The 13,824-nt window shown below is 42.1% G+C and overlaps 2 protein-coding genes across 3 annotated transcripts; one reads left to right on the top strand and one right to left on the bottom strand.

The window, feature by feature from the left end:
• Positions 1-1,101: 1,101 nt before the first annotated feature.
• Positions 1,102-9,218, bottom strand: Grik (glutamate ionotropic receptor kainate). 2 transcript variants are annotated; one of them, XM_044394011.2, is made up of 13 exons: positions 8,764-9,218; positions 8,385-8,548; positions 7,403-8,009; positions 6,397-6,554; positions 5,258-5,479; positions 4,975-5,181; positions 3,367-3,451; positions 2,955-3,231; positions 2,695-2,896; positions 2,401-2,623; positions 2,222-2,337; positions 2,011-2,160; positions 1,102-1,384 (listed from the first exon to the last, which is right to left on the bottom strand). In XM_044394011.2, exons 1-13 carry the CDS (start codon positions 8,870-8,872, stop codon positions 1,181-1,183), a joined length of 2,724 nt encoding a protein of 907 aa, XP_044249946.1. In that variant the 5' UTR covers positions 8,873-9,218; the 3' UTR covers positions 1,102-1,180. The 2 variants fall into 2 exon arrangements, with proteins under 2 accessions (XP_044249946.1, XP_017008204.2); XM_017152715.3 differs by lacking the exon at positions 2,011-2,160 and adding an exon at positions 1,706-1,852 and having other exon boundaries at positions 8,764-9,214.
• Positions 3,798-4,603, top strand: TotX (Turandot X). The gene has a single exon (XM_017152616.3). It carries the CDS (start codon positions 3,932-3,934, stop codon positions 4,373-4,375), a length of 444 nt encoding a protein of 147 aa, XP_017008105.2. The 5' UTR covers positions 3,798-3,931; the 3' UTR covers positions 4,376-4,603.
• Positions 9,219-13,824: the final 4,606 nt, after the last annotated feature.

Genomic DNA, 13,824 nt, shown 5'->3' with positions numbered 1-13,824 from the left:
CATACTCTAGAGTGAATTAACAAAATTTCATTTAGATCGATAAGCCCAAGCGATGAGTTCTGTTGTTTGTGTAGTTAAATGTTGAGCATTAAAATTGAATTTCAAAAATGTTTGTCGCAATTTGCATATGAGAAGGGGATAAAAACTAAATCAAAACAGTCGATGTTATAATATGGAACCATATAATACTTAACTATGCAATTATAGCTAAACTAATTAAAACTAAACTGTAATGATCAGGTATTAAAGTTATGAAGTGTAATCAAAATAAATTAACAAATGTGTGCATGCGAGTGTGAGATTAAGAGTGAGTGTGGCCAATACATTGCAATATAGGATACAGAATGTAACAGATGGGGCAATATTGCTGCAAACATAAATACTATAGTTATATATGGTAAATGGTATTCGTATTATTATACAACTTATACACGATAAACAACATATACACGTGTACCCTACTTATACATACAGACCCACATGAGGAAACATGGGCAGTCGGTACTCCTACAAACCAAAAACTTCGTACAATTTTACCTTTTCAACATCTCAGTGTCTAACAAAAAGCATTAAATGTATTTCCGCAAGGAAAGTAATAATATATTGGATGTATCAGTTAAAATATGTGTCAAGACACCCGATAATATGAGGAAATCGATAAATATATTGATATGCAAAAGGATATAAAATGTTGTTTTCTTGAAGGATATGCCTGGGTTTTCTTAAGTTTTAATTTTCTAATTATTCAAAACAAAATGTTATTACTTTAAATTAAAAGGATATTAGATACATTAAAACAAATCGAAGGTTTTATTTGCATTGGCGTTTTGTTTAATATCTTTTTAAGAAAAAGTTAAAGATATATTTAAGTTTAAAGAAAATCATTGTCACTAGGTTCGCGACTTTGGAATTACCCATGTAGGGTAATGTGGGCGTGGTACGCCCACAATTCCTAAAGCTTTCTTTTTACATGAATTCTACTTAATATTAAGCGACCTCTACCTCTGATTCCTAGAGTCTCTGAAATGTGAGTTTTTACATAAAAGCTCATGTAAATAAAACCCCAAACCAAATACCAAATACCCAAACACTCCACGTCAATCTGAACTGAACTCAAAATTTATTAAATTTAAAATAAAATAAGATTACCAAATTTTTTCTTGGTGATTGTTCTTTTGAACTACTTTTTGGCATGGTTATGCTTTCCAGATGCATCGTCTTCTGAGGGATCCTCGGGCAAAGAGTCCACGGACATGGAAGAGCCCTTCGATTTGGAACTCGCTATGGATCGCGAGGAGTTCTTTGGATACTTGACCGCTTTCGTATTTCCGGAGCATTGTAAGATAAACCGAATCTCGTCCAGAAGTTCGGTCTTGAAGTTCACCTGCCGATAGGATTGCAAAATTAATAAAGGTAATCTCTCTCTATTGACATACGGGTGAAAACAACATGCAGACAATAACTATCACAAAGCATTCTTGAAGACGGTTAGAATGAGTATGATGAAATATAAATTATATGATATGAGAAATATTAAGTATTAAAGACGACACAGCTGAATGAGTAGTGAATGTATTTTTGGCTCCGAATTGTCGTTTTGGGGAGCTGATGAAACGAATCCGTTATTCAGATTAGGGCGACCTTTTCACCGCCATTTTTAGTCACGACAGAGGTGAAAATATTTATAGACCGCCTCCCGCGTTACCTTGTTCTCCCGCGCACTCAAGTAGACGCTGACCACGACGTTGACCAGGCCGTAAACGCTGCCGAAACAGCTGCCCACGAACATGACCAGGTAGACGCCGCCCAAGTTGGCAAAGCCCAGCGAGGAGGCATCCGAGTCGGGGGCTTCCTGCGGGTTTTCGAAGGATTCCGGAGATGTCATGACAAGCAAAATCTAAGTGATCTATGATCAACTGTGTGCGTGTGTGTGTGCATTTAAGGCAGAGCGAGCTAATCGGATCGTGAGGCGGGGGTATTCTCGAAGCTGGAAAATATCCTGGTGGATACCTGGTTCTCATCGCTGCGCTCCTTAACGCCCAGCACCATCTCGAGCAGGGAGACAAAGATGCCGAAGAAGGAGCCCACTCCCATCACTAGGAAAACGCCGCCCAGGTTGCTAATCTCCAGGGCCACGGCGCCGGAGTCCTCGTCCGAGTCCTGCACACACCCACACATGCACGATCTGCCAGAGACTGAGATCAACCACTATGTAACTTACCGAGCAGGCTCCCCCGCCGCGCTTCTCCTGCCACCATTTGGTCTTCATCTTGGTCAGCACTCCCTGTTCCTGCATCTCCAGCACTGCCTGACTCAGGGTGTCCCTGTACGGCCAGTCTGCAAGAAAGGATCTCTCTTGATCTCCCTACTTTGAAACTTTAGTGTCTGGAAACTATTTACTCTTTCGCATGGCTATGCCGTAGCCCTTCTCGTCCAGCAACGCGCCCACTTGGGTCAGCATGCATCGACGCTCCGTGATGTACTCGATGGTGGTCGACTCCATGAGAAAGGCGTAGTTGGAGTTCTCCACGCGATCCACGCCCTCCTGATTGGAATTGGTCATGTACTGAGGGTTGTCCCTCATGAATTCGTACATCCGCTGGTAGGTGGGATAGTTGGATTCCTGATAAACCAAATGAATAAACAGTTATTGGATATCTAATAAACCTATTTATTGTATATACTAAATCTCACCTTAAAAAAGTTAAAAGTAGCACCTCCACTTTTTGCGCCGTAGTTAACACCACCCTTGTTCTTTGACAAATCATCGGCATCGTTGATGGGTGTTACCAAAGACTCGACGGTAAGAAAAGCCGCCAGATTAGCAGTATAAGAGGAGACCAGAATCAAAGTGAAGAACCACCAGGAGGCGGCCACTGCCCGAGTTGAGTAAGCCCTGTGGAAAAATACAATGAATATGATTTGAGATTATTAAATAGCAGCTGATTGCTCACTTGGGGGCCAGTTCAGATCCCTGTTGCAGCAGAGCGCCTATGGAGAACCACAGACAGTTGGCGAAACTAAACTGATTCTCCAGTTCCGTTGGCTCCTCGATACAGGGATACGGATTATCCCATTCTGCCGGCGAAAGGCGTCCCAGCACAAACATACTGATCGATACGCCCATGTAGGCCAGACCCAGCCAGAGCCAGACCTCTCCTGAAAACGGCGACATGAAGGAGAACAGCTTTGGGGGCTCCTTCATCGGTTTGCGAAATAGAATGCCAATTCCTGGAAAGGTTGCGAAATTATTATTAAGTAGGTAATACTTTAAATGGTGTTGTAAATCCCTATCCTCTGGTTTAGTTAGTTTAAAATTTAAACTTTAAATAAAGCGCATAATAGTAAGTTTATCATTGTTCTCACCCAGACTCATAAAGGGTATGGTGAAGTCCACGCCACTCTCCCGCTCCGATGTCATGGTCAGGTCCGTAATGCCCATGTCAGCGCGCTAATTAAATATGAAAGATTATTGTATGGCCTCTCCACATGCACGAACGCATGCATTTATTAATAGAAATGTAAATGCATATGTAAATATTGCGCATACGCCCGATGGAGCATAGTAATAGAGCAATCTTTGAATTATGCATTTTAATTTACAAAGCGCACACACCGTAAAATTCATCGGAAAAATTGTTTTACTACTTGTATTACTATAAATATGAAAATTTCCATTGGGTTCAAATTTTTGACTGATGTCAGCTTTCGCTGATTTAAATTAAATGCATTGCTTCTGAGAACATCAGAAATCGTAATTAAATCAAATGAAATGGCACAATAAATGATTATCAGGAATTGTTTGCGTTTAAATGTGTTATGCAGTATACATTTATTCTAGGAATGATTGTATAAGGAGATTTCCCAACTTCCTATAAATTTCAGTTCTCGTGAAACAAATTTTTAGTTGCTATAGTAATCCGATCAAGCTATGGGTTTTTACTTCAGCAGTTTACTAACTGCTTTATTGAGCATAGTTTGCTCAGCCAGTGCCGAAATAAACGACCCACTTTATGAATCACAAAGGCAATTTATTCTTCAAGTCTTTCATAATCCGAATGTGAATACCTTAACTAAGGAAAAGTATATTCCGGATTTGATATCATTTTATCTTCGCTATCCTAACGATGTTCCTCTATCTGACGTGGAAAGGCAACAATTTGATAGATTCATCCAAAGCTACAACTATTACCGGAATGTTTTGATTGACGGAGTACATCCCCAAGGGGGAGCAATTGGTTCTATATTTGGAAATTTCTTAGGCAGACTCGGATCACGATATGTTACGGCACTGTTCAATAAAAAGAAAGAAGGTCAAGAGAACCGTGACACAAATTCAACTACACTACCGAGAAGTATTCAAAACTTCTCGTAAATGTTATAGCCGAAAAAATCCTATCATATCAAGTTCAATAACAAAACAACTAAACACTTTTGAGAATTAAAATCAAATCTTAACGTGTAATCGTAATCTTATTTTGTATTGCTCAATCATGTCTAAACATTTAATATTGAAATGTCCACAAATTCAAATCCTCGGGCTTTTTATATTTATGAATTAGCTTCTTAATTGTCAGTGAAAATTGTTCAAAATAAATTTAATTAAAAGAAAGGCAAACTATTGTTTGTGTTAATTTAGATTTAAATCTCACAAAGGTTGATTTCCAATGCAATTAAGATATTTATCTTAATGCCCAAAGGCGAGAAGGACATCAGAATAATCGCTTAACTATAAACCCTATTAATTTGAGGCAATTGAAGCCATAGGCTCTCTGAAAATAGACTGCTGTTTATGGGAGCATTAACGATTACGTTAACGATGATGACAGCACTTATGGCCATTCCATGTAAATCAATATCCACACAGGCCAAGCCAGGGATAACCTAACTGATTTAAATGGCCGCAGTGCAACGGATGTCGATTAGATTTATGTCATGGTGGCTTCTGCCCCTGCCCAACTTAACCAAACTCACACTGTCCATTATCTCACGCAACATGCCGTTCCATTCGCCCGTTTTCGGATCAAGTCCGCCGTACTTGTTGTCCACCTGGAGGCGCCAAGTGTAGGTGAATCCCAGCTTCTTGGACAGCTCGTCGATTAGCTCGATGCCAAAGCCCTCGAACTGATCGTTGCCCTCCAGCTTCTCGGAGGTCTCCTTCAACATGCCATAGGGTTCGCTCTATGTTTTTTGAGCAAAAAGGGAAGGGAGAAAGTCAAGGTCGGAGCTTGGCCCCTGGCGTTTACCCACTACTCACAATGGCCGTGATGACGACGAAGCTTTTGTTCACCAGCGAACGCATATCCGGCTCTATGGAGTGCGCCGGGGCCGGGCGATTCTCCTGAAAGCCATCCTCGCCGCTCCATTGGCCAATTTTCTGCATACCCGAAACGGCCAGCTCGATGACTTCCAGCTCGAAATCCGTGCGCAGTCCCTCGTAGTCAAAGCGAATGGGACCCGTGAGGCCATTCAGCGTTAGCTGTGGAGCGAGACTCGTTGCATGAGTTATTCAGAATCAGACGGCAGTCCATGCACAGAAAAAATAGTAATCATATAAAGGAGATAAAAAATTACATTTAAAATAATTATTTTTATACCCGTTACTCGTAGAGTAAAAGGGTATACTAGATTCGTGCAAAAGTATGTAACAGGTAGAAGGAAGCGTTTCCGACCCTATAAACTATATATATTCTTGATCAGGATCACTAGCCGAGTCGATCTAGCCATGTCCGTCTGTCCGTCTGTCCGTCTGTCCGTCTGTCCGTCTGTCCGTCTGTCCGTCTGTCTGTCCGTCTGTCTGTCTGTATGAACGCTGAGATCTCGGAAACTATAAAAGCTAGAAGATTGACATTTTGCATGCAGATTCTAGGAGTTCCTACGCAGCGCAAGTTTGTTTCAAAAGGGTGCCACGCCCCCTCTAACGCCCACAATCGCTTATATACGATTTTAAAAATTTCAATATTTTGGAAAAGTAAAAATGCAGTTTTATTGTGTTTATCAATACCTATCGAAATGTAGAAGAAATTTTTTAAATCGGACCATTCGTTAAAAAGTTACGGCGGATCAAAGTTTTTCTCCATCTCCTTCGCACTCCCTTTAGCTGAGTAACGGGTATCTGATAGTCGGGGCACCCGACTATAGCGTTCTCTCTTGTTAAAATTAAGTTATACCTTTAAAAATGTTTAAATATATTACAGATTTTACATAATAATAACAGAAAAAGAAAAAATGTACTATCTATAAAGATTAAGTATTTTATTTTAATAATCTCATCAAGTAAATAGAATTACCTAATATATATTTTTAATAAAATCTATGTATGTTTTGGTTTTGTTAAATAGTTATGTTTTTTTTATATTTTTACTTATTATATTTTTTACCAGTTCACCGACTTACCGACTTCATGTAGTTGACGAGAGTGTAGCCCTTGTCCCAGGCACTGTCATCGCCACAGCTGAGGGCCACTGGCCGGAAGTTCACATGCTTGTAGGTCTCGGCCAGCAGCTGAACGCCATCGTAGACCAGGGCCATGCTGTTGGTCAGGGGGCACGACACTGTGGGTGGGCGAGAGCCATAAAGGATAACGTCATTTATCATTTCCGCCCCCTCGCCACCCGTCGGGGCCATGGAAATGCAATTCAATTATTTAAATTCACTCATGCGAATGGATTTCGGATTTGCATAAATTGTCTAGATCCCAGGGCCACGACACTTTCAGGTGGGACCTGTCATTCTCTCGTTCTTTTTATACCCGTTACTCGTAGAGTAAAAGGGTATACTAGATTCGTGCAAAAGTATGTAACAGCTAGAAGGAAGCGTTTCCGACCCCATAAAGTATATATATTCTTGATCAGGGTCACTAGCCGAGTCGATCTAGCCATGTCCGTCTGTCCGTCTGTCCGTCTGTCCGTCTGTCCGTCTGTCCGTCTGTCTGTCCGTCTGTCTGTCTGTATGAACGCTGAGATCTCAGAAACTACAAAAGCTAGAAGGTTGAGATTTCCCACACATATTCTTTGGCTTCCTACGCAGCGCAAGTTTATTTTAGCCAAGCGCCACGCCCCCTCTAACGCCCACAATCGCCCACTAACGATTTTAAAATGGGTCCTGCGCCCACATCTTTAAAGATTTCAGAAAAGTATAAATGCAATTTTGTTGTGTATATTTATACCTATCGAAATGTAGAAGACATTTTTCAAATCGGACCATTCATTAAAAAGTTATACGCTTTATAAATTGTCAACATATATCTATCTCCCTCGCACTCCCTTTAGCTGAGTTACGATTATTAGTCGGGACACCAACCCGACACAGCGTTCGCACTCCCTTTAGCTGAGTGACGGGTATTAGATAGTCGGGACAACAACCCGACTATAGCGTTCTCTCTTGTTTTTTTTTGATTTACCGTTCTGGAAGGGTTCCTCGCTCTCGTAAAGCGCCTTGGCCACCTCCTGCACCTGTTCGTTTTCCGGCGACACGAGGCGCAGACCCGTGATGTTGGTGCCGGCATGCTGATAAGGCTCCAGGTCCATGGTGTGCCAGTCCAGGTTGCCGATGATATAGCGGTAGTCGCTGGTCACCAGGCCCACCTGCTGGGCCTGCTTGAATAGCTCCGGCAGAGTGTCCATCGAGCCGACCACCACGAATGAGAAATCATCGGCATTGCGTATACGCCGCAGAACATTCCGGTAGTTCCCGTTCAAATCCAGCTCATAGCGCCGCACCGTGACCGTGGGTCCAGCGGTGCCGTACATCTGCAGCAGCTCCCGCACGGTGGCCAAATACTCGCCCGTCTCGTAGATAATGGTGAAGCTCTCCCAGCCCAGGGCCACCACCATGTCCCGCAGGGCCTCGCCCAGGACGGTCGGATGTGGGTGCAGATTGATGGTCGGCAGCTGGGCCTCGAAGTCCCAGCGCGTGTCCAGAAAGGGCAGCTCCTTGGCGTCGCAAATGCTCATCGCGTGACGGGCGGCCAGATTCGTGGTGGGCCCAAACACGGCCACCAGATTTTGCTGGAAAATAATAATGATAATATAATAATAAGGCGGCAAATAACTGGTCCATATTAATATAGAATTAATATATATTTCCCAAAACAAAACTTAAATAAATGCGCTAAAAAAAAACAGCTCTGTATTTTTCATTTAAATAATTTTGTGAATATAATTTTCTATCTATCTTCTATTTTCTATCTACTATGGTATAGTATAGTATTATATTATCTAGTTCTAGTTACAAAATTAGGCTTTAATGGTACATTACAAAAGTATTTTCAAACTCATCACTTTGGAAGTAAAAAATGTTTAGAACTAAACTGATGCTAAATAGAAACTAACTTTTTGCATTTCTCTTTCAAAATGTAATTAATAGTTTAGTTTTCAACTCACCCTTAGCATTTTGCATAGCTTCTTGGAGGTCTCGAAGGAGTTTCCCGGCTCAATGGCGACGGACACTCCGTGCAACTGCAGATCCTCGTTCTCCTCGTTCGCCTTGCTGATGGCCAAGTGGAAGATCTTCTCGAGATCCGGTTCGGTATTCTCGTAGACAAGACCTATAGTATACAAACAGAGAAAGCCAATCAAGAGAGTGACACGATTCTTTCGCTCTTTGTTTTGCTTAGTGGGTTCTGTTTATATTTTTATTTGGCGAATTCGCCGTTGCCATCGGCTAACGGTGCGTATGCGGCATAAAAATACATGACACAATTGCAGGCTGCGCTGTGAAATTCCTGCTTATGTAATGCGATGAAAAGTGCACTTCACTCACCCACATTCGTCCTTTCTCCGCGGCATCCTGGTAAAGCCAATAGCAAACTCGTTAGGACGAAGCCAAGCGGAAGACTTGCTCCTGCTGATTTTATTCTCCCGAATTGCATCTCACAAAATTCTCTTACCGCGAAATTTAATCAAAAATTCATAAATATTTTCTCCGCTTGGAATTCCGCAATTATTTCCAATTAATTGCGCGATTGTTCGCCGAACTAAATTTGCATTTTTATGCAGGCTGTCCGCCGCGACCGGGAATGCGAATAAAAATGGCTAAGAGCACGAAAATACGGCCAACGGCAGTCTGCTGTGGATGCGGCATCAGCTGATAAATTCGCCTCGAGTATTTTTAATCTCTCAGAGGTTTTATGAATGAAAGTGTTTTTTTGGCTGACGGAAAAAGTTTTCCTTAACTTTCTCTAATTGAATCTCACTTCAGCTCCATTGGAGCCAAATCTTTGAGCCACTGGAAGCCAGATTAATTAGATAAGCTCCACCTTTTTACCGCCAATTTAACACGGCACCCTGAAATGGATCCAAACGAAAAAAAAGAATTAAATCCGACTGTTACGGAACTGGAAAATAAATCCGCCGCAGCAACAAAACGTGAGCAGCATACAATTCTACGGCTAATGGAACTGGACCATGAATGCCAGATATCCGACTGAATGGGGGAATGGGTGTCTAGTGAATAGTGAATAGTGTGGCATGAAACATAAATAAACAAGGCGAAACGAAAATAGCCAAGTGCAGTGGCTGGCCAAAGGGGCCGAGAGATTGAAAACAGCTTTCCACCGAAATTGTTGTGGCACCACGGACGTGCAACAAGCATCGATAAGTGCAGGAAAAAAAAACTAAGGAAAGAAAGAAAGTGAAAAGAGGGAAAAAGGGTCTGTCCCAATGGCTGTAAACAAATTCATTGCAATTCACTTGGATAGTTGGTTCGTGGGGCGGTTTTAGGTGGTTGGGTGGTGCCATCTGGAACTGTTATTGCTTCTTCGGACAGGGACGTGCGACCCACTTGTGGATTTTTGAAGGCCCAGCACGATTTATGGGCCAGGCTTTGAATAATCCATTTAGAGCATGCAAAGCAGGGGAGGTCCCAAGCATCTCTTATTTTTAATAATGATGCTGAGGCTGAAATGTAAAAAATTGCTACAAAAAGCAACTCTTGCATACACTGGCAGCCATGCCGGAAGGTTTTTGTGTTTCCCACTTTCGGGCATGTCCTTCACACACACACAATGCCGTCGAGGGACGAGGGACCAAGGGGACGAGGGGCGGGTAGCCATGGAAAGGGGCGTGGTCGGGCGTGTTCGCTAGCAGCAAACTGTTGCTGTCAGCAGTGAATAAAGCCAACGTCTACGTCAACAGCAGGCACCTGTCGTGACTCCAGCTCCAGCCCAGTATGCATTTATCCCTGAGCTGCGCATTTAAAATTAACGACCTTCAGTCCCGCCTGCAAGTTGCTACAAATCCCCGATCGCTCCACAATTCAAACTTAAGCCAGCACTTGAATTTGTTCTCTGAAGTCAAGCTGCAACTTTGCAGCATTTACCAACAAAGACATCTTGATTTTTAATTTTTTTTCAAAGCTTCGAGCAAATATCGCTAAGATAAAGTCTCCTATAGGAGTAACTTTGTAACTTTTTTGCTAAAAACATTTAAAATATAAATATTTACCACAAGTTAATAGAGGGATTGATTTGACTTATAAGTCAAAGTTGGGATAAGTCCCAAAATACGATTTGTATTTATCTTTATTGATGTCTTAGAACTGCAAATATCAGTAAGGGAGGTTCATGCAAGGGTATTTAAATTTCGACTTTTTTTTTCCATTCACCATAGCCACTATTTTACCACCTGCATGGTGTTAAATTGCCCAGGAGCCATGCGCTCGCATTTGCATTTACATAACCGTGTGCCGGCGTCAATGTATCTTGAGGATACGCATGCTGCATACTGGCACTCGCCGCGTGCCTTGGCGTGCATTTTAAGCTAGGCAAATCGCTGGCATTATGCACACGCATACCAGGACCCACATCCTCGGGCTCACTTAACCACACGGACACTGCGTGCATTTGCATAAGTGCTCGGGTCGAGCACTCCAGTGGCAATTAGTGCTTCTTTTGCAAATCCATTTTAGGCACGCGGTGAATCTATAGACCAACGTGGATTTAAGACATTTCCAAATATATGAAAAATTATTTTGGAAACAATCTTTAAATTCATAAATTTTTTTATCTGTTGGTTTTATTTTTTATGTCTTGAAAATAATTTGTTGTCATCTTGATTTCCTATTAATTTATGATCTGTTCTAATGGAAATAAGTGCTATAATTATTATAATTGTATTATATTTTAAGTTAGGTTGTTAATGGAACAGCTTTTTCCTTTAATCTTTTAATAAATTAAACCAAAGTATTATCTGCTGATGCAATAGATTGTAAACGCTATTGATTTATTTATCCCTGACCCACATGGACAATAGTCCAATTCCTAATACGATTATCGTTTTAAATCCCCACATTATCGAGGGGAGGTGTTATGAAATATTTCGACTGTTGTTGATTGAAGCTATTGCTGATTTGACTTCATTTGTTTTGCATTTCTGGGGCATGCCAATTTTGTTTGCTCTGTCAATGCCAATGTGCCGAATTTATCCAGGGAAATCAAATGCACAATTTGCACTGGCAATCTGATTGACACAAGGAAAACCTTGGAGTGTGAAAGTTTATTTTGGGAACCCTAAATGACGGCGACGAGGTCACAACAGGTCTGTGAGTGTGCGGCTTAAAAAGGGACAATGGCTGTAAAGGGCTTCTATTCGGGCCTTATCGCTTAGGTGGCTTACCCAGCCCATTAGAACCCATCTTGTCGCTCCGAGGAGCTGGCAGTTCCCAAAGGTAAACAGGCAAACAAACCAGAAATAGCATGCAAACTGCTTTGGCTAAGTGAGGGGCGACAATTTGGCGCGTTGTCAAAACAAAGTGCTCCAGCACACACACAGAAATACATAGATACAAAATGGAAAACGTGTGTTTGTGTGGGTGAAGGCAGCCGCCAGACAAAATCAATTTGAATCGCGCCAGTCGGCCAGACAAACAAGGAGGATTCACGGCGTGGACAGAAACGAAACGGAACCACGGAATCCGCCAGAGAGTAAAGCCATCATCCACTCACACACTCACGCGCAAAGTGATCCAAGCACACACACAACCACATGCAGAGTGGCACACACACACACAGATGCAGGGCGTAATGGCGCGTAAAGTGTTGCGCCATCTTAATGCGTGCCAAAAACCGCAATTCATGGCCGCGAATACTTTGAAGGGTAGGTAGAAATGGCGAGCGCCTGATAAGAAGCAGCAGCATTACCCAGATAGTGAGACGGGTATATGTAGATACGAGTATTTGGTGTGGGAGGGAGCGAGAGGGCGAGAGACCGCTGCAGCCGCAACCGGAAACGGAAATGAGCGGAGTAAGCAAGCGAAAGGCGGCAAACTGAAGGGGTTCGGGCAGGTTGAATGCTCTGAAAGCCAACCCCAATGCTCACGACAGCCAAGTTTTCATTGCAATTAGCAAAAGGCTTGTGTATTGGTGAGGACAGAGAGAGAAAAATGTTTTTAATTCTATATTTAGTTGGTATCTTTTTATACAGAAGTAATCCTTATCTCTAAGGGATGGGTAACTCTTAATTTAAATCTTTTTAAACTCAAAACTAAGTTTTACAAATCCCAAGAATACATCTTAAACTATTTATTTAGCAGTAAAATCTTTAATTTCATTTAAGGAACTGTTTCAAAAATCCTTTTCTTTCAAAATTTAATTTTCATTTTAATGTAATTTTATAAAAAAAAGATTTGATCAAAAATTATAGAATATTTGCATTATATTAATAATATTGATATAATTAAATTAAGAACTAAATCTTAAAGCAATTTTTTTTGTAGTATTTTAATGAAAGGCTATAGTTTTTCATAAAATAACCCATTTTTATTTTCATAAAGTCTTATTCTTTACGAGTTACTGAAATACATTCAAGATATATAATAAATTTTTACTTAAAGCATAAAGGAAAAGGATTGAGCTGGAAAACTGGCAGATTTTTATTATTTTTTCGCAGCCCGTGTCTGTGTGTATCCCCAGCTCTTTTCGGCCGTGTCAAAGGGCTAACGCAGTGGGGTGCCTTTCTGGGGGAGTAGGCCAGAGAGCTGCGTATTCGTTATTGCCCGCTGTTGTTGATTCAATTGCAGCGAGTGGCAAACAGGACATTTCGTGAAAAGTTAACAGCGAGGGGCGGCAGCCGCAGCAAACAGGTGAGCCTGCTGCCAGGCAGTCTGGCGTTCTGGTGCTCTGATGCTCTGGTATTCTGGCGTGGCCCAAACCGAGGGCCACACAGCGTGGCCCATTTGGCACGAGGCCAAAAACTGGTCCAGGCAGCTCAGCCAGGCCCAACCAGTTGCATTGCCCGCTGTGGCATGTTAATGTCAGTGTCACGGTGTCAAATTGTCAGCGCCTGTTGCCACTCGGAAAAGTCCCTCCCCCTATTTCACATACCGTGAAAAAATAAACCAGGATAGTTGGCATGCCGAGGCTAAAAGTATGTGCGACGCCTTAAAGTATGCCATGTGCCATAATTTGTTATGACATGGCGGCGAACTTTGCTCCCAGAACGAAAAGCGAAAAACCCACTTTACGCCAGCTGAATGCTAATGCTGCTCGGCACAATTTAGGCAGCATCACTGGCATTAAACAACACTCTGGCACCGGGTAATCCAGCATATTGGCCATTAAGCATACGCACTGCGGACCCTCGTCAAATTAATAACATGCGGGCGGCGAAAGACGGGGCAACCCTTCAAGCTCATACATATGCCAGAAGTATCCGTGCACATTTTAGAAATTTAACCACTTGTTAAACAATAATATCCAATATCATAACACGGCCAGCGAGTGCGCAGGCCAGAGAGACAGAGAGAAAGTAGTAGAGAGCTCCAGGAAAATCTGGCCTCTTCCCCAATGCATACACACCGAGGTTCACCAACGGGCGAGTGAAAAGC

Source organism: Drosophila takahashii, chromosome 3R, assembly GCF_030179915.1.
Source record: "Drosophila takahashii strain IR98-3 E-12201 chromosome 3R, DtakHiC1v2, whole genome shotgun sequence".
In the NCBI taxonomy this organism is placed as follows: Eukaryota; Metazoa; Arthropoda; class Insecta; order Diptera; family Drosophilidae; genus Drosophila; species Drosophila takahashii.
The sequence above is the reverse complement of the archived record's forward strand: the minus strand, read 5'-3'. Positions and strand labels throughout refer to the sequence as shown.